Source organism: Siphateles boraxobius, unplaced genomic scaffold (assembly GCF_051911475.1).
Source record: "Siphateles boraxobius isolate OS27281-9 unplaced genomic scaffold, OSU_SipBor_1 24, whole genome shotgun sequence".
NCBI lineage: Eukaryota > Metazoa > Chordata > Actinopteri > Cypriniformes > Leuciscidae > Siphateles > Siphateles boraxobius.
In genome coordinates this window covers 14849946-14870781 of record NW_027508855.1, presented here as the reverse complement: position 1 = coordinate 14870781, position 20836 = coordinate 14849946, and the positions used below count along the sequence as shown (strand labels likewise).

General features: G+C 37.7%; 1 protein-coding gene across 1 annotated transcript in view; it reads left to right on the top strand.

Moving 5' to 3' along the window:
• The window catches only part of hk2 (hexokinase 2), a 77830-nt gene that overhangs the window by 33210 nt on the left and 23784 nt on the right, over positions 1–20836 (top strand). Inside the window, exons 8-10 of the mRNA XM_077241593.1 lie at positions 3966–4127; positions 12153–12386; positions 18813–19117. Coding sequence (XP_077097708.1) covers positions 3966–4127; positions 12153–12386; positions 18813–19117 — 701 coding nt within the window. The remainder of the gene's footprint in view (positions 1–3965; positions 4128–12152; positions 12387–18812; positions 19118–20836) is intronic.

The following is a 20836-nucleotide window of genomic DNA, read 5'->3' as shown; positions in this document are numbered from 1 at the left end:
AAAACACACTTCAACTACATCCCATTCCCAATAAACTACCTAACACAACAAGAAAAAACCCCAAACACTTAACAAAAAAGTATTTCTGTTCAACCCTTACATAACCTAGTCCTATCTAACTGAGGTAAAGCAAAAACAGTACAATGATGGCACCCGCTCCTTGCCTAGTGTGTTAACAATGCGATTCCCTAGGTGTTGTGAGTTGGAAGACATACTTTCCTGTTCACTACTCCCTGGTCTGTTGTCAAAAACAAATTTACAAAAGAAAAACAAACCACCAGGAGGAAAAAAAACTATTTAGCTCAAAGCAAAAATCATACACACAGGGAGCAAACCAACGAGTCTAAAAAAAACAAACAAGAAACGGCAATAACAAAGTGTGACAGGACCAAAGACTCGGCTCCCTTTTCCTTCCTTTCATTTCCGGTTGATGTCTGCCTTTTATCAGAGGGACGCCCATTCAGGTGTCAACGCTAATATGATAACAGACAGCATTACCAGCCAATAGCACCACCCTGAGAGGGGATAGCGGAGAAAGTGAAAGTAAAAACAACGACTGTGCACCATATCCCCTGAGCACATAACATGATAAAACACTCACATTTTGCTTGTCAAGAACATGTTCAGATATAATTATTTGAAATTAATCAAATCCTTTTCTTTATTGATCAGGAATAATTTTCAACCAGTTACATTTTTTTATATCGGCATCAAACCGTAGTTTCAATAGTCCTTTCTTCCCTTTTGTGACATCCGAGTGAAACAGCTTCTCAATCAAGAAAAAAAGTAAGGCAGGAATTGATTTTGGTCATCAGGAATTGATTGGATCATTGTGGTTTGCTATTGGTGCATCTCATGTGAGTGACAGGTTGTCCCGCCCTCACACCAGTAAACATGTCATAATTTATAATGAATATTGCAATATTCCATAAAAAACATTTCATTGTGACTTTAATTTCAAACTATAAAAATATTATTTAAAATACTTATTATTTATTTAACATTAAATTAAATTCTTGTTGCAAGTGACCCCTGTTTACATTACATTAATTACTTTCAAGGCCATGTCTCTAGAGTTTTAAGTAAGGAATAATTGACGACGGGCTGTTGAATTAACAGACCATGACAAGACCATGGAGTGCTTTAAATGTGATAAGGAGTATCTTGTATTGAATACGAAAGCGAACAGGTAGCCAATGAAGTCTGCATAAAATTGGAGTAATGTGGGAGATTTCTTTGTGTATGTGAGGATCCTAGCTGCGAAGTTCTGAATATACTGGATCTTATTTACTGATGAATTGGGTAAGCCATAGAAAAGAGAATTGCAGTAGTCAAGCCGTGAAGTGATGAAAGCGTGAACTAGGGTCTCAGCATCGCTGATATTCAGAAATGGACGTAAGTGCGCGATATTACGAAGGTGAAAGAAGGCAGACTTAGTGCGAGGAGATGTGTGGAAGGAAGGAAAGAGAGGAATCAAAGATTATACCAAGGTTTTTGACAGTAGTAGATCTGTAATGTGGTCAAGACCTGCATGGAACTACTTTAGCCCTGCATTTCCCTGAAAATAATTGCACACCATTTCCGAACCAATTCAGCATTCAGTAGCCCCGTTGTATAAAAATGAATAATCAACACTAGAATGTACCCTGTGAATATACCCTCTCCTTCTTTTCTTTTTTCCTCAAAGAAAAGGTGATCTGAACTGGTATATGTTCAATCCCCCAAATACAGTTTTCAGCATTCTGGTAAACAGTCAAGGTAATGGAAAATAAAGTTATTTCCCCTCATTTACCAGTTTCTATGTTATTTAATGACATTATTATTACTGAGAAGTCTCGGATGGCCTCACTTCTAAACCATCACTTTATTAATGCAACCCATACAGTTTCAATGTCAAACCCTAATCCTGTATCAATGGACACTTCAGTTACAACCGATGCAGATGCTCAACTGCATCTCAACTGCATCAAGGGCTTCTCCTTTATGCCTCTTTCCACCTCTGAAGTCCAGGATGAACTCACCAAGTTGAACACAAACAAATCTGCTGGTCTTGATGGTCTTGATCCCATGTTCTTAAAAGCAGCATCCCGTATTATTGCCGCTCCCATCACTAGACTATTTAACATGTCCCTAGAGTTCTCTGAGTTCCCTATTGATTGGAAATCAGCCACAATTTTCCCCCTCTTTAAAGGGGGTTCTGAATCTGACTAAAATTGTTACCGCCCAATTTCCATCCTTCCATGCCTTGCCAAAGTTCTGGAGAACCTCGTACAAAAACAGTTAAATGATTTCCTGGATAAAAATCATATATTATTTGACATGCAATCCGGTTTTCGGACGGGACATGGGTGCATAACAGCCACCACAAAGGTCATTGACGATGTAATTACAGCATTAGACAGCAAACAGGTCTGTATTGTCACCTTTATAGACCTCGCCAAGGCCTTTGACTCTGTCGACCACAGGATCCTCTTACATAAGCTTTCCAGTATTGGTCTGTCCTCCTCTAGCTGTGATTGGTTTGCTAATTATCTCACCAACCGTGTCCAGCAATTGAAGGTTGACAACATAATGTCAGACCCACTCACTGTCTCTAAAGGTGTGCCCCAAGGCTCCATCCTGGGTCCAATCCTTTTTTCTATCTACATCAATGATATAGCCCGAGCTGTTGGTACCTCTCGGATTCATCTTTACGCAGATGATACCATTTTGTACTCAGTTGGTTCCTTTCACAATTCTGCGGCTTCCAGTCTTAAAGTCAGCTTCACCTATATAGAGCAATTCTTTGACAGTCTCCACCTCCGTATTAACGCCAGTAAGACAAAATGTATTCTTTTTAGCCGAAAACGGGTTACAGAGACTCCACCTACAATCACCTGCATGAACGATATGGCTCTGGAGTATGTCAAAGAATATAAATATCTAGGTATCTGGTTGGATTCATCCCTGTCATTCATTACACACATCAATAACCTTCAAACAAAAGTCAAAGCTAGACTAGCCTTTCTTTTCCGTAATAAAGCCTCCTTTACCCATGCTTCCAAATGCACCCTCGTTAAGACGACAGTACTGCCAATTTTGGATTACGGCGATATTATCTACAGAATGGCACCAAAAACAGCTTTAAGAAAACTTGACACAATCTATCATTCAGCCATCCGTTTTGCCACTAATGCACCCTTTCACACTCATCACTGTGACCTGTGTAAACTGGTGGGTTGGCCCTCCCTTTATACCAGGCGGCTCCATCATTGGTTTCTCTTCAAAGCTAAGAAAATTCTGGGCAAGGCACCTCTCTATTTGTCATCCCTACTTCATGCCGCTCATAACACCTATCACAAAAGATCAAGTAATTTAATTAAATTTAGTACGCCCCCTACTTCTACTACTTTTGGACGTAATGCCTTCCGCTTTGCATCAGTACATGACTGGAACATACTACAAAATACCCTGAAACTTACATCTTTGAACCCAATCTCCACCTTTAAGCAAAACCTCAAAAATTACATAGTTCACTCTTGTTCCTGCTGACAATCATGAACCATATTTATACACACATATTTAAGCACTCTTTTGTTGTCTATCTTTTTTAATTTAGTTGCTTGTTCTATGTGTTATGTGTTTGACTATGTACAGCTGTACAGTATGTTCTTATTTATTCCTGTAGCCTCTTGGCCAGGTCATGTTTGTTAATGAGAAGTGGTTCTCAAACGGTTTACCTGAATAAATAAAGGTTAAATAAAAAAAAAATAAAAAAAAATATTTCCTACACCCCTGATTAAGGGACGGTCCCCCTGAAGTATCCTGGGGTTAAGTGTCTCACTCATGTGAATAATAGTGATTGGGTTCACTGGTTGCCCCCAGCATGGGATCAGTAACCTCTAGGCAATAATCGTCGCATACCGCCACACTGCATCATGACATGTTTCAGCCTGACTGTACGTGATTTGTGTTTTTTCATGCAGGTTTGAGAAGATGATTAGTGGAATGTACATGGGGGAGCTGGTCAGACTCATCCTGGTGAAGATGGCCAAAGACGCTCTGCTGTTCCAGGGACACACCACTCCAGATCTGCTCACCACCGGACACTTCCAGACCTCCTTTGTCTCTGCCATCGAAAATAGAAAGTCAGTACCTTTTTGTGCTTGTGTGTTTCTAGCTCTACAAAAATGGCTGCAGAAGTAAGCCGAATCTGATAAAGTTAGTTTAAAAGTTTACACTTTACAATAAGGTCTCTTTTGTTAACATTAGTTTATGCATTAGCTAACGTGATCTAACAATGAGCAATATATTTTTTACAGCATTTATTAATCTTTGCTGATGATGGTCAATAAAAATACAATTCTTCATTGTTTGTTCATGTTAGTTCATAGCACATTAACTAATGTTAACAAAAACAACTTTTGATTTAAAAAATGTATTACTAAATGTTGAAATTAACATTTAATTTGAACATGCTGTAGTATTGTTCATTGTTCATTCATGTCTAATATTGTTGTTAATGTTAATAAATGAAAACTTGTTAAAAACATGTTAAAGTAAAAAAAAAAAAAAGAGCTAAATCCTGGGACTGTATTCACAAAGAATTTTATCTCACCACTAAGGGTTTCTACATAGGAGTTTTAGCTTAAAACCTATTCACAAAACTCTTAAGAGCAAGTTTTACTAAGGAACTCTTAATATATATATATACTGTCCTTTAGGGGTGGAAAGATGGCGCCGCTCAATGGCGACTCGGTACTACTCTCTGTTTTGTTTGTTTGTTTGGTGTTGTTCTGTACGTTCCTAGAACCCAGCCTCGGTATTGTTCAGTATGACAGATATGCATTACTTCATGTTCGGGATAGCATGCCTGTTTTTTTACCCGATCTACCGCCGGATTTCCAACAACATAAGGAGCGGCTTAAACAATGTTGGAAGACTCGGAAGCGGGGTGTGAGGGGTGGCGCTCTTGTCCGGCTTAGGCGTCGCATCTACCGCCCAGCTCTACCAAGCCTGATTCTTTCCAATGTCCGCTCCCTGTCGAACAAAACGGATGAACTTTCTATGCTCATTCGCACACAGAGAGACTTTAAGGACGCCGCCGCTATCTGCCTGTCTGAGACTTGGTTGGTTGAAAGTTTCCCGGACTCCATGTTACAACTAGCCGGTTTTTCTCTTCACCGTGCAGACCGCACTGCGTGTTCACAAAAACTACGTGGAGGTGGAGTTGGCTGCTACATCAATAGCAACTGGTGTTCGGACTGCAAAAACTTGTCACAAACCTGCTCTCCAGAGTTGGAGTCTCTTACTGTGATGTGTAAGCCCTTCTACTTGCCTTGTGAGTTTTCTTCTGTTGTCCTGATGGTTATTTATGTTCCCCCGGACGCCTCTGCTCCGGCGGCTCTGCAGCAACTTGTGTATAATATCACGGAGGTAGAAAACAATAATCCTGACGCTGCTATGTTTGTGCTGGGAGATTTCAACCATGTCTCCTTGAGGAAAGCACTCCCCAGATACAAACCCCAAATCCAGGTCGCTACTAGGAAGGATAAAACACTGGATCAATGCTACTCTCCTATTCCTGAGGCATATCATGCTGTGGCCAGGGCCCCTTTGGGTGAGTCCGACCACAACACTAAGTCTCTGGCGATATTTTGGAATAAGGAAGATAAAGTGGCAAAACCAACTGTCAAACTTTTTAGGAAATGGTCCCCACAAGCCATAGACACAATACAGGACTGCTTAGACTCCACGGTATGGAGTAACTTTTGGTCTGATGGTCAGGATATTAACATCTTTACTGATACTGTCACATCCTATATTCAATTCTGTGAGGATGTTTGTATTCCTGTAAGAGCTGTTTATGTCTTTAATAATAGTAAGCCCTGGTTTAATAATGAAGTGAGAGTGCTATGTAAGAAAAAACAGGCTGCTTTTAAGAGTGGTGATATGGTTCAATACAAATTACTGAAGTATGAATTTCGGCGAGCTGTGTTGAAATCCAAGGCTTCCTATAAAGCTAAGCTTGAAAATAAATTACATGCAAATGACATTAAAGGTGTTTGGCGTAGGCTGCAGGGCATTACTGATTATAAAATCTATGTATTGTTACATGAAATGCATCAGTTTGTGTGTGTGTGTGTGTGTGTGTGTGAGTGAGTGAGTGAGTGAGTATGTGTGTGTGTGCTCCGCCAGCAGAATATCAGGAAGGCGGCGGGGCCTGATGGCGTAATGACTGCTACTTTAAGACACTGTGCTGATCAATTAACATCTGTCCTCACTTTTATCTTTAACTGGTCTCTTCAAATTGGTATTGTGCCTGCTTGTTTTAAATCTGCTGTGATCATCCCAGTTCCAAAGAAAAATAGAATCTCGTGTCTTAATGATTATAGGCCTGTGGCCTTAACTTCTGTCATTATGAAAGTGTTTGAGCGTCTGATATGTAAACACCTATCCAGTATTTCACTTGACCCCCACCAATTTGCTTATAGAGCAAATAGGAGTGTTGATGACGCAGTTTCACTTTGTTTGCACTCTATTCTTCAACATCTGGAGTCTAAATCTACATATGCACGTGTCCTCTTTGTGGAATTTAGCTCTGTGTTCAACACCATCGTTCCTGTGAAGTTGATTAACACTTTACAGGAGCTAGGTGTTAGAACATCACTTTGCAAATGGATTTTCAACTTTTTATGCGATAGGAAGCAGGTGGTTAAAATGGGTGATTACGTCTCACAGTCAAGGTCTTTGAACACTGGCGCCCCACAGGGCTGCGTCCTTTCCCCACTTTTGTATTCTTTATACACACAATTCTGTCAGTCACACAGCAGTTCAGTTTTGTTGTTTAAGTTTGCTGACGATATTTCTGTAGTTGGTCTTATTACTAGTGGAGATGAGTCTGACTACCGTAGAGAAGTGGAGGGGCTGGTTAAATGGTGCGAAGGCTTTAACTTGACACTTAACATCTCAAAAACCAAGGAACTTGTAGTGGATTTTAGAAGGTCCCCTAGTCCCCCCCCCATGCTCTCCATAAATGGGGTGGAGGTAGAGAGGGTCACTTCCTTCTAGTTCCTTGGTACCACAATACAGGAATCCTTATCATGGGAGCTCAATACTAATATTAAGATCAGTAAAGCTCATCAGCGAATCCACTTTCTGCAGCAGCTCAAAAAGTTTGGAGTCAGCCGAGTTGCCATGACTCACTTTTATAGGTCAACTATTGAAAGCGTCCTTACTTTTTCCATGCTTGTCTGGTTTGGTCATACAACCGCTCAGGACAAAACTAGGATGGAAAGAGTAGTACGCAGAGCATCAAAAATCATAGGCTGTAGCCTCCCTTCACTTTCTTCACTCTTCTCCACTAGAATAATCAGAAAAGCTAAAAACATCATAGCGGACCACTCTCACCCTGCTCACTATCTCTTTAATCTCCTCCCATCAGTTAGAAGATATAGGAGCATTAAGACTTCCACATCACGTTTCAGAGACAGCACTTTCCCTCTGGCTATCAGATATCAGAATTTGCACTGACTGGTAGCATCATCTTATTAACTGTATGCACTGTGCACTTTCTTTGCAGTGGGGTATTGTCTTTTTGAATGTCTGTAGGGTTCTGGTCTAATGTCTTATTGTTGCTGGGGATTGTTGGTGTACATTGTTGGTGTACTTATGATGTCTGCCCTTTTGGTTATTTATGTCTGAGAGTTGTACCAAGACAAATTCCTATCAACTTGTTGACATGGCAATAAAATAATTGAATTGAATTGATATATGAGTAATCAGAATCAGAATCAGAAAGAGCTTTATTGCCAAGTGTGCTTGCACACACAAGGAATTTGCTTTGGTACTGAGGCTTCCAGTGGACATATACAAATACAAATACAACAAGAAACATAATACTACAAATTATAAGAATAAAAAGTAGAAATATAAATATATTTGAGAATAAAAGTATCACAGTTGGGTTTAGTCAGAATAGTCGACATTTTCAGATTTACAGATTATGAACATATTTACTGTGTTTTGAATATTATAAATAAATAAATCTACATATAAGTATCACCCGAGTTGTAGGATATTGCACTAAACAGTGGGAGTATTGCACTTAAGGGCATATGCCTTGGGAGGTGTGTTAACTGTTCAGGAGGGAAATGGCCTGTGGGAAGAAACTGTTCCTGTGCCTAGACGTTCTTGTGGCCAGTTATCGGAGTCTCCGTCTTGACGGTAACAGTTCAAACAGGTGGTGTCCAGGGTGAGTGGAGTCTGTGTTGATTTTACCTGCTCTCTTCCTCACTCTGGAAGAGTACAGGTCCTGGAGGGATGGCAGGGGGGCACCAATAATCCTCTCCGCAGTCCGGACTGTCCGTTGTAGTCTCCTGATGTCTGATTTGGTAGCTGAACCAAACCAGACAGTGATGGATGTGCATAAGACAGACTCAATGACGGCTGAGTAGAACTGAATCAGCAGCTCCTGTGGCAGGTTGAACTCCCTCAGCTGGCGAAGGAAGTACAGTCTCTGCTGGGCTTTTTTCACAACGGGGTCAATGTGATTATCCCACTTCAGGTCCTGAGAGATGATAGTGCCCAGGAACCTGAATGACTCCACTGCTTCCACAATGCTGTTCATGATGGTGAGTGGGGGGAGTGCTGCCATTCAGCCGTTCCTCCTGAAGTCCATGATCATCTCCACTGTTTTGAGCGTGTTCAGCTCAAGGTTGTTATAACTGCACCAGACAGCCAGCTGTTCAACCTCCAGTCTGTAAGCAGACTCATCATCGTTTTGGATGAGACCGATGACAGTGGTGTCGTCTGCAAATTTCAGGAGCTTGAGTAAGGCGGGGTTGACCTCGTTTCTCTGGATGATGACTTTTTTGTATGTATTGTTACATGAAATGCATCAGTTTGTGTGTGTGTGTGTGTGTGTGTGTGTGTGAGTGAGTGAGTGAGTGAGTATGTGTGTGTGTGTGTGTGTAGAACATTATCAAGTGTTGAGTAGCCTGTAGCATACATCATGTTTAACATAATTAAGTATTACACTCACGGCTAATTTTATTCATTATCACCTAATCAATTAAATTGCTAAAACTTTTCAAAAACACTGTATGCATATAGTGATGTATAATACAGAACCACCAAAGATAAGACAAAGAAAGGAAAACAAGACTACGTTTAAAACTAAGAAAACACCTTCGCGATACAGGTGATACCTTTTGAAAAGGTCGATTTCATTGAAATATCATTGTAATGCCATTGTCTGCGTCAGGAGGAACTTTTATCCCTAAAGGGATAGTTCACCCAAAAATGAAAACTCTGTCAGTATTTACACACCCTCATGTTGTTCCAACCCCGTAAGACCTTCGTTCATCTTCGGAACACGAATTAAGATATTTTTGATTAAATCTGAGAGCTGGATCACTCCTCCATACAAAGTCCATAGGCTTCTTGAGGGATTGAAACTTGCCGGCCTCGAAAAGTTATTAAAGACATTGTTTTTTGAGTGTGCGGCTGCTGTATTTTTACTATTCCTGATGATTTAATGTAGCAGCACCTCTCTACAAGACATTTTTGACGGATGAGCGGTGGTTCTTTTCTATTTTTTCTATTAAAGACATTGTTAAAATAGTCCAAGTGACTAAAGTGGCTCAATCTTAAGTTTATCAAGCGACGAGAATACTTTTTGTGCGCAAAAACAAACATAAATAACGACTTAATTTCAACTATTAATTTCCTTCTCTTTGGGCCTCTAGTCAGTTAAACTAGTGTAATTGCGTAGAGCTACGTCACACGTAGGCTCACTATTGGCCTACGCTGGTCATGTGTGTGATGCGTGTGACGTACAACAACAGATCATACGCTGTTAAACTAGTAACCTGACTCGAGGCCCAGAGAGAAGGAAATGAATAGTTGAAATAAAGTCGTTATGTTTGTTTTTTTTGCGCACAAAAAGTGTTCTCGTCGTTTGATAAACTTAAGATTGAGCAACTGTAGTCACTTGGACTATTTTAACGATGTCTTAAATAAGTTTTCGAGGCCGGCAAGTTCAATCCCTAAAGAAGCCTATGGACTAGTATGGAGGAGTGATCCAGCTCTCAGATTTCATCAAAAATATCTTAATTCATGTTCCGAAGATGAACGAAGGTCTTACGGGGTTGGAACAACATGAGGGTGAGTAATTACTGACAGAATTTTCATTTTTGGGTGAACTATCCCTTTAAGATTTTTTGTGAATATAGCCCCTGTTTTTAAGGTTGTACTTTCCTTACAAATGGCATCAGCTGACTCTTCATTGTTATATTCTAGGCTGTCAATATTAGGTTAAAAAATAAAATATTTAATCACGATTAATTTCAGAATTTTTCCACAAATAATGCGCCTAAAAAGGCCAAGGCCTATAATTCATGGTGTAAATTTATATTTATATTTATAGCAGTGCTCTTTACAGTCTCACATAATGTCACACTGAGTAAATGTGTTGAAGTGTTAAACATTTTTAATTAAACTACTTTTTGTTATGCAATGGAATGTCATTTATAAATAACTTATGTATTATAATTTTGTATTACTTTGTGTGAAGAGTTTGCTTTAGGTGTATGGGTAGGATTTTCATTTAGTATTGAACTAACTTTAAAAAACAGTATTATTGGTGACAGTTGTTTGTATGCTGCTCCAGAACTCAGTTGGGATAGCACCTCCCACACAAGTAATTAGCTTCTCAAAATTACCTTATTTCCAGACCCACCATCAAGTCACAGACTGAGCACAAATTAGTGTTAAATTTGTACTGTAAGGTAAGTTATTAATACATAAGTTATTTATAAATTACATTCCATTGCATAACAAAAAGTAGTTTTATTAAAAATGTTTATTAACCTTTTCAGATATCAGACTTTTTGGAGTTTGAAGTTGGCAATGTGCTAATTGAAATTTAGAACTACAATTGTTAATTGTATATAATGATAATGTAGTTAAATTAAACTAAAGCTTAAAGTAATTATGACACCTGGGATGCACATTCTTGATGTGTTGCTAAATATCACATCTCACAAAAACTTAGTTCTGAGTTCTTCTTACCAAGAAGCATGTGTCTGTGAAGATCTACTGTTGGGTCAAAATTCTCAGACCACAAGTGAAAATAATTTTTTGTCCCTACAAAAAAGATCAGCATGACAATTTGATTGAAAAGTTGAATTATACAATGCTTTAGCATTTGATTTGTCACTCTTTTGATTTAATGACAGCAACACAAGTTAGATCAAAACCTTATGAATCCATTTTATTCCTGTATAATTTGTCTCAATTTTTAAAATAAGTCTCTTATGCTCACCAAAGCTGCTTTTATTTATCAGAAATACAGCAAAAACAATAATATTGTGGAATATTAATAAAGTTTAGAAATAAAATGTAATAATATTTTAAATTTATTCCTGAAGGGCAAAGCTGACTTTTCAGCATTATGCGTCACATGATCCTTTAGAAATCATTCTAATATGCTGATTTGGGGCTCAAGAAACAGTTTCTTGAAACTTTTACAAGAAACTTTGTGGAAACAGTTATACATTTTTTTCAGGATTCTTTGATGAATAGAAAGTTCAAAAGAACAACATTTACTTGAATTTTATTTGTGATGTAAAAGTTTTTACTTTCATTTTGGTCAATTTAAGTCATTCTTGCTGAATAAGTCCTTTCCTTCTTTAAAAAATAACTTGCAGTTACTGAACAGAAACTTTTAAACAGTGTCCAGAAAGGTTCCAAGAAAAATTCAAAATCTTGCAACAGTGTTCATTATACAAGCATCTTTAATTCTCAAAGCATCGTACACTTCAATATAATCTTTAATTTTATTAAAGCAGTCTTTAATTCCCTGTTTCTGTTTTTTTAGAATAATAGTTGCTGCTAGGAAGGATTAATTAGTTTATTGTTTATTTGTATTTTGTTTTGTATTATTATTCTAATTTATATTTTGATTGCAATGTAATTAGAATGATAGCTGTCGGGAAGAAGAAGCTTTTTGTTATTGTTCTTTACATCTTTAGCGTTTAAGTGCAGAACTGTCCCACAGTAGTTTCGATTTGCTGCATTCACATGCTAGGCATTTGGTTTGCTAAGGATATTTAGGTTAATATTCATTCAAACCTTTAAATAAATCAGAATCAACATTGTCTCTTCTGCAGGAATAACGAAGGTCTGGTGAGTGCAGATCAGGTGTTGAGAGGACTTGGACTGGACCCGTCCCCTGAAGACAGTGTGGCCACGCAGCGTGTGTGTCAGATTGTGTCTACGCGTGCGGCCCATCTCTGTGCTGCCACGCTGGCGGCTGTGCTACGGCAGATCCGAGATAACAAAGCCCTAGAGAAATTGCGCACCACCATTGGCGTGGATGGATCGGTCTACAAAAACCACCCACAGTGAGTCCATTGTCCAGTACTTGTGTGCGCATGTTGTGTTACCAAATGATTACCATTTTCATATACCATTGTATTTACATGCCATTGTACTTACAAGAATACCATGGCAAATGTATTGTAGATGTTAGATTTTCACCTTTTTCTGTTTCTTCTCAGTTGTTCAGATTATTCTAACTCAACAAAATACTCAAAAGCTCATTATTGTAAGGTTGTACCCCTGGTAAATGCGTTTCAGTAAAGCTCTTGAGGATGTAATTAAAATATTTTTTGCAACGTGTTTAACAGTAAAGGAGAAGGAGCGAGACAGAGAAAGACAGTTAGTTGCACTGTCTGTGTGCGTTGCACTAGCCAACTTGAAACAACAGGGTTTGTCACATTTTTGACAAACTATACCTCAAATATGAAATGTTTTTTTTTAATGTAGTGATAGTCTAAATAAGAAACTAAAACTCCCAGTGGCGGTACGTGTCTAAATGAGAAAGTTAATGAGTCATTCATTCGATTCGTTCACACGGCTGATTCATTCAGGAATTAAGTTAAGCTTTCTGAATGGGCCATTGAATCATTGGTTCACCCGATTGATTCGCTCAATACGTGAATTAATTCAGAAACGAAACATTAGGTGTGTTTAACTTGAAGTGTCACTGTGCAGATGTATGTATATATACATACAGTTGCGGTCAGAATTAACGGCTCCCCTGGTAAATATCAAAAATAGCTGTAAAAAAATGAATCTGCATTGGTTATCTTTTTGATCTTTCATTCAAAACATTTGCAAAAAACTATCATTGAAGTAAAAGAATTGAAAGTGGGGGGGAATCACATTATGAAATAAATATTTTTCTCCAAAACATGTTGGACACAATTATTGGCACCCCTAGAATTTTTTACGAGTAAAATATATCTGAAGTATATTCCAATTAATATTTACCTTTTAGTCACCCTTTAGCACACCAGGGTGACTAGGAACATGAAATTGTCTTGCTATGACTTCTTGTTTCACAGGAGTTTAAATATGAGGAAACACAAAGGCCAAATTCCCTTATTCATCCATCAACATGAGTAAAACCAAAGAATATAGTTCTGATGTGCATCAAGAGATTGTTGAGCATCACAAAATAGATAGTGGCTGTAAGAAAATAGCTAAAGAATTGAATATCCCCATTGTGACCATCAGGACAATGATTAAGAAGTTCCAATCAACTAAAGATGTTACGAATCTGCCAGGAAGAGGACGTGTGTCTATATTATCTTAATGCACAGTGAGGAGGAAAAATTGAGTGGCCGAAGACTCTCCAAGGATCACAGATGGAGAATTGCAGAGATTGCTTGAGTCTTGGGGGTTAGAAAGCCTAAAATATATCAAAAAAGCCCTACATCACCACATGTTGTTTGGGAGGATTTCAAGAAAAATTCTCTCGCTCCTTCTCCGCTTGTCAGACACGACTGGAACTTCAAAAAGGACCGGATTCTGTGGTCAGATAAAACAAACAAAGGGCTTTTAGCCAGCAAACCCACCAGATGTGTTTGGTGCAAACAGGGATTAAAAGTACCCCATGTCTTCGGTTAAATATACTGCTGGATCTTATATATTGTGGGCCTATTTTTTTGCTGGAGGTCCTGGACATCTTGTTCAGATACATGTTATTATGGATTCTATCAAATATCAACAGATACAAAATCAAAACCTGACTGCCTCGGTTACATATCTTATAATGGGCTGTGGTTGGATCTTCCATCAGGACAACGATCCAAAACAAAAATCTAAATCAACACAAAAATGGGTAACTGAGCACAAAATGAAGCTTCTGCCATGGCCGTCCCAGTCCCCTAAACTGAACCCTATAGAAAATGAGTGGGGTGAACAGAAGAGAAGAAGCACCAACATGAACTTGTGAATCTGAAGGATCTGGAGAGATTCTGTATGTAGGAATGTATATATACACAGGGCCTTGAGAAAGTATTCAAACCCCTTCATTTTTTTCTCCATTTGGTTATGTTGCTGCCTTATGTTCAATTACTTGAAACAACTCTCTTTTGGGAGGGTTTCTTACACTTACCAACTGTTATTTCGGAAATCTGGCCCCTGACCGAGCCTGTTTTTTTCTCCACTACTGTGACCTGATGTAGTTTTGGTTCTGTGCCACTGTCGCCTTTGGCTGGCTCAGTCGGGGTTTAAAAGAAAATGAATATTCAGAAATATTAATGATTTAACTGCATTGACTGATTGAATGAGAACAAAATCTGATCTGAATTGAGCTGTCATACTGTCTCATACCCGATTGAAGACTGAAAAAGCTGACAGACCAAAAAACCTCTGTTGTAATGGATTGACAAGAAAATAGACTGACCGCAATAGACTAATCTAGACTGATCTTTAAATAAGATTGAATTTGTTAAAAAACATAGATTTTTATACTTTATTTCTCATTTAAGTGTTTGACAATCCTAGAAAAAAAATTGTTTACAAATTTGCCATGGATAATCGCTGTGGTAAAATTTTAGATCAGAGCAGAGCAGGACAACGGTTCGTCAGTTCATTCATGAACTCATTGGTCACTACACAAGAGCTCATTTCAATAAATCTGAACTCTTCCTGAATGTTGTCAGAGAGTTTGGCAAGGCCATAAGCGCAGCAGGGAGTTGCAAATCTGGGGGCTTTTAACAACCACCCGCTGAGACGCGGACGCATGCATCAATTTTTTTCTGATTCCTCAACGACTATTTAAATGAAGCGTATGACTGAAAAATTACTGAAAATCTGTTAGTGGGTGTGGTGCAATGATACGTATAGAAATGTTCCTGGAAAAAGTGATTATGAATCTTTATTGCTCTTGGAATTTCATTTATTAATATAATAACTCATTAATTTTCAGTTATTGTTGATAATTTTATTTTAAAGGAACTTATATAATGTCATTATTGTGTTAAATGAGAAAAGCATAACAGACATTGCAAAAACTTTAGAAATAAATATTGAATTTGATTCAACATAGAATTTATTACACATAAACTTTTAGGCTACAATGGCCATGTAAAAAATAACATCCGATTTGTTATTTAGATATATTTACAGACCAAAACCGTTTGGTCAGCATTCTTTAAAATATATTCTTTTGTGTTCCGCAAAAGAAAGTCATAAAGGTTTAAAATGACATGAGGATGAGTAAATGATGACAGAATTTTGTTTTTTGGGTGAACTATCCTAGGTCTACTTTCGATAAGAACTTTACCTTGATCTTGTACAGAGCACTCATTTACATGACTTATGCTTTATGAAATTAAAGCAATCTTCAAGCATCAACGTTAATCAGTTGTGCTATTTTAACCTGGCACACCCAACTTGGGTTCCCAGCTTTCATCATCTAGGGTGCTAACACATGCATTTACAAAACTGGATCATGCTCTAACATTTTCTGAAGGTGTGGATGGCACTTTCAGAGATGACTGTACTTCTTTCTCAGGATTCATCTGTGTTGATTGGCTGTGTACAAGTGCCATCACATGCCAGTCATATGTAGTTTATTTCGGTGTGTGTAGGTAGATGTAGAGCAAAGATGACATAGCTCAATTAGCCTCAAGACAACTTTCTTTAAAGGGAAAGTGAACAATAATGAGATTGAAATAAAGAAATAGTGAAGTTTCTACATCCTACACATATATCCACAATCAAAGTTACACTTGGAGTGTAAACAAAACAACTTCATTAATTATGCTGCGGCTTGTACTTCCAGTGTATAGTAGATCTGTATATTAGTTTTCAACCTGTGGAGCATCTGTTAATAAAGAAGCATACACTCGAGTAAAACAGCTGTAAATGTGAGATTTTACTAGCAAATCTTTAGTCATCCACTTGAGGGGGGCAATTTGACTATTCTCCCAGCTAATCGTTGGCTATGGTTACTGCAGATTTGGCGCAACTGAATTGGAGCAAAAACAACTAAAAACAAAATTGTACGGGTGGCTTGAAAAAAACAATAATACCAGAGATTATCAAGCGGTTAAAGTGAATGATAAACAAGCTCAGCCTCAATTAAATTCATTAGGCTGTTTATATTTTTAATGTTTCACTTTAACTAATACCCTGTCTACACCGGACACGAGCGCTGTGACGCAACACACAGTAAACTGATGCCTGGTTCTGTTTCTGACATACTCCAAAGCACCTACGCTACTTTTGACATGAAGAACAAATGGATTTGCAATGATCATTTATCTAATTTCCCTCGGGGGGCACGAGTGTCCTAAAAGTTTGAAAAACCCTGCGTTAGATTTTGTAAACTGCAAAAGAGGAAAATGTTTCATTTGATGCATATTTATGAGCCATATATCATAATTCTGACTCTTTTCTGACATGTCCAATTTAAATATCCCTCTAGCGATCTATCTTCATTTCAGTCTTGCTTCTAGTTTAAGTGGTTATTGAGTAACTACTTGATAGTAAGAAAAAGTGTTTTACCTGGATGTATGCATAGTTTTATATACAGCAGCTGCAATGGCAAGGGATTGTCTTTCAATAATTCAAATCATGTTCCTAAATTTTCGAGATGGTTCTCACTAACCCTCCCACCTTACATACACCTAAACCTAGCCAACTCCGCCCCCTGATCCCTAAACACACCCCTAATCCCTAAACCCAACCCTAATCCCTAAACCCAACCCTAATCCTACCCATCTCCACCCCTTGGATCTTGATCCGACTCCTCCCCGTGGATCTCATGTACTGCATTGAGGTGCTACTGAAATTTTCTGTCCCCTAGGCTGACTCAATCTAGTTTTAAATGACTGATATTATCTTTAAGCTTTTTTGTGTCGGAATGTTATTTTTGAATTTCTTCATTTTATAATTGATCAGAATTTTTTATCATACCCTTACATAATACATTTAATTTTTCTATTTTAAATTTAATTTAATCAAATTTATACCACGGGCTGTTTAAATACTCGATTCTGATTGGCTGGAAGGTGTGCAGTAAAACCGTTTAATGCACAGGTAGTTCCAGTCAGTTTGATTACAATTTCGTAATTAATCTGCTACTATAATCATTGGTAACCATAGTAACACATTTACACTTGCAAACAGAGTGAGAGACACATATCGAAAACGTTTAATTAGGTAGGCTAAATGGATGATTTTTGCATATCGATTAATTTGTATGGTGAATATGGCAATTTTGAGAAATGGGCCCAGGCGCAGACGAAATAGAAGACTTGGAGAAGACGTTGAATGACAAAAAGCGGCACAAAGAATGAACACCGACAGAGCTAGATAAGATCGAAGACGACAAAGATGAGGTCAATATGAAAAAGACAACTAAATGGGCAGTTAACACTTTCAGTGACTTTTTGCGCCAAAGACAGAAAAATTGTGATTTCGAGACCTACTCTGCTTCTCTTTTAAATGAGACATTGCTGGAGTTTTATGCCTCTGTTCAGTCTACCGCTGGACGCGAATACAGTGTTGCAAGATTGATGTGTCTCAGAGCAGGTATAAACCGTCACATTACAAAATACAACATTATAAGTGATAAAGACTTCAAGTCAAGCAATGCCATCTTTAAATCAGTTTTAAAGCGCTACAGGAAAAATGGAAAAGACACCAGCGTCCATCATCCGCGTATTACTGAGTCTGACTTGGAGAAAATTAGAAATGCACCTGCACTTTCCCCTTTCACACCCACAGGACTTGTAAGAAAAGTTTGGTTTGACATACAGCTGTGTTTTGCACGGAGGGGAAGAGAAGGAAACCGTAACCTATCAAAAGAGTCTTTCGTTCTCCGGCAAGAAGAGAATGGGAAAGAGTACCTAACCCTGGCGCATAACCCAGAGACAAAAAAAAACACAAGGATCCCACCGCATCGGATAGGGAAAACCACCCGCTTCGCGTCGGGTGGTTCTTCGCCTCTACGTCGTACATTAAAATCCTTTAATGCATGGCTAGCCGTGGATTCTCCCTTACTTATTAAATATGAAGATCATTGTGTTTGAAAGTCTAGGGCTTATCCAACTTTTTTTCTCCAAAAAAATAAAAAATCTCAATCCACACCATCACACATTATTCCAAAATCCACTTGAAGATTGATCAAGACCCTGGTCAGATCTTTATTCCAGGACATGTTAAATATTTTAACATTCCTTTTTTTGAATTCATATATAATTTAACTGAAGAATCACCAAACTACAATTGCAAACATTGCATCACCACTCAAAGAAGTTGTTTTCAAACCTTTAAATGTACTCTCTACCATGCAACCGACTATTTTATTGTGAACTAATGTTATTTTCTTCTATTGCCCATCTTGTGCATCTTTCACATTTTCCTCTCACCTTTCCTTCCCTTTCCTTTCTTCTTCCTTCTTTGCTTTTAAACCCTTTTCTCTCTCTCATACACAAACACACTCTTTTGCTCTGTGGTTTTTCCGGTAGGTTTGCCCGTCGACTGAATAAAATGGTTCGATCATTGGTGCCTGACTGCGACGTGCGTTTCTTGCGCTCAGAGGATGGCAGCGGCAAGGGGGCTGCCATGGTTACAGCCGTGGCATACCGGTTGGCAAAGCAGCATGCAGAACGGCAGCGTATCCTGGACACCCTACGCCTCAATCGGGATCAACTCCTGGAGGTGAAGAAAAGGATGGAAGGGGAGATGAACCGAGGCCTGGCTAAAAATACACACCTTGAAGCCACTGTTAAAATGCTGCCCACCTTTGTGCGCTCTACACCGGATGGAACAGGTTAGAGTTAGAAACCAATTTTTTTCTAATTATTTTTGCAAACTAAATGAAGTCAAAATGTCATCATCTTTTATTCACCCCTGTGTTCCAAAACCAGATTTGTTTGTGAAAGCAAAATTGTAAAAAAAACAACAACATTTCAACAATTCAATAAAAAATTCATAGTACGCACATCTGTCGAGCTCTAAAATGAACATAAAACACAATGAAAGCACAATTATTGTGCTCCATATGACTACAGTACAGTATATTCCAAGTATTCTGAAGTGTGAAGAACAGACCAGAATGTACTGCAAGTTGCCTAGGATTCCAAAATGGTTTGATGTTATTGACACCAAAATTCCATTGGTTTTTGCACGTTGTTTATTTATTTATTTATTTAGCATTTACCTTTTTATTTATTTTGCATTTTACTTATTGATTTTTGTTTTGCATTTTGCTTATTGAGTGACTTGTTTTGCATTTTACTTACTGATTTAATTGTTTTACATTTTATGTATTTATTGATATTTTTTGCATTTGATTGATTTATTTGTTTGCAGTTTAATTATTTATTTATTTGTTTTACATTTTACGTAACACTTTAGTTTAGGATCCAATTCTCACTATTAACTAGTTGCTTATTAGCATGCATCTCACTAGGTATATTAGTACTTATAAAGCACATATTAATTCTGCATGATCATATTCTACATCCCGTAATCCTACCCAATACCTAAACTTAACTTCTTCCTTTCTAACTATTAATAAGCAGAATTTAGGAGTTTAAAGAATTATTTGCATCTTACTTATTTATTGATTTTTTTATCTTCGTATTTTACTTATTCATTGATCGGTTTTGCTTTTTACTTATTTATTTGTTTTGCATTTTACTTATTGATTTGTTTAGCATTTTACTTATTTATTGATTTGTTTAGCATTTTACTTATTTATTTATTTGTTTTGCATTTTACTTATTTATTGATTTGTTTTGCATTTTACTTACCGATTTGTTTTGCATTTTACTTATTTTACTTAATCTGGACATTTATTCGACTACATACAAGCTCTGGTGGATTTGATTCATCATTGTTGTTTTTTTCTATCCTCTTTGAACCCCATTGATCGATGTTGTCACTATGAACTGTTTAAGAAAACCGCTGCAAAAATGTATGCTTGACGGCTCGTGGAAAAAATTACAGTAACACCTTTGAAGATTTGATCACAAATGGGAATGTATTGAATGCAAAATAAGATGTCATTCCATCTTGACAAAGAATCCAAGAGAATTTGGAGGGTAAACTATTCTCAGAAACTATTTCTGAGAATGTTTTCCATGCATAATTTCATAAAATTCTATCCCTGACTGTGTACAGTATGTGGGCAGAGATAAATCATATAGAACAGAAAGTGTTCATGGTAACATAAACTACTCCCCTGTCTTGCATACACTTGACCTCAAGATCTAACTTCTCTCCCATTGATAGTACCTGTATCACGTTGCTTCTTGTTTGCATAAACAGTTTCTGATTGCCAGTGGACCCTCTCACCTGTGTTGCTTCAAATCAGTCTCTTTTTTAAAATAGTTTGCTTTAAATCAACAAAATGATTGCTAACATTAGTGAAGCAGAAACACTTTCAGTCTCCTTCACCACTCCCTGTAGGTTTTGAAAGACTACTTGAAAAATACATATGTGTTGCATTTGTCTGATTTTATATTGTTTCATCAGCATTATAATT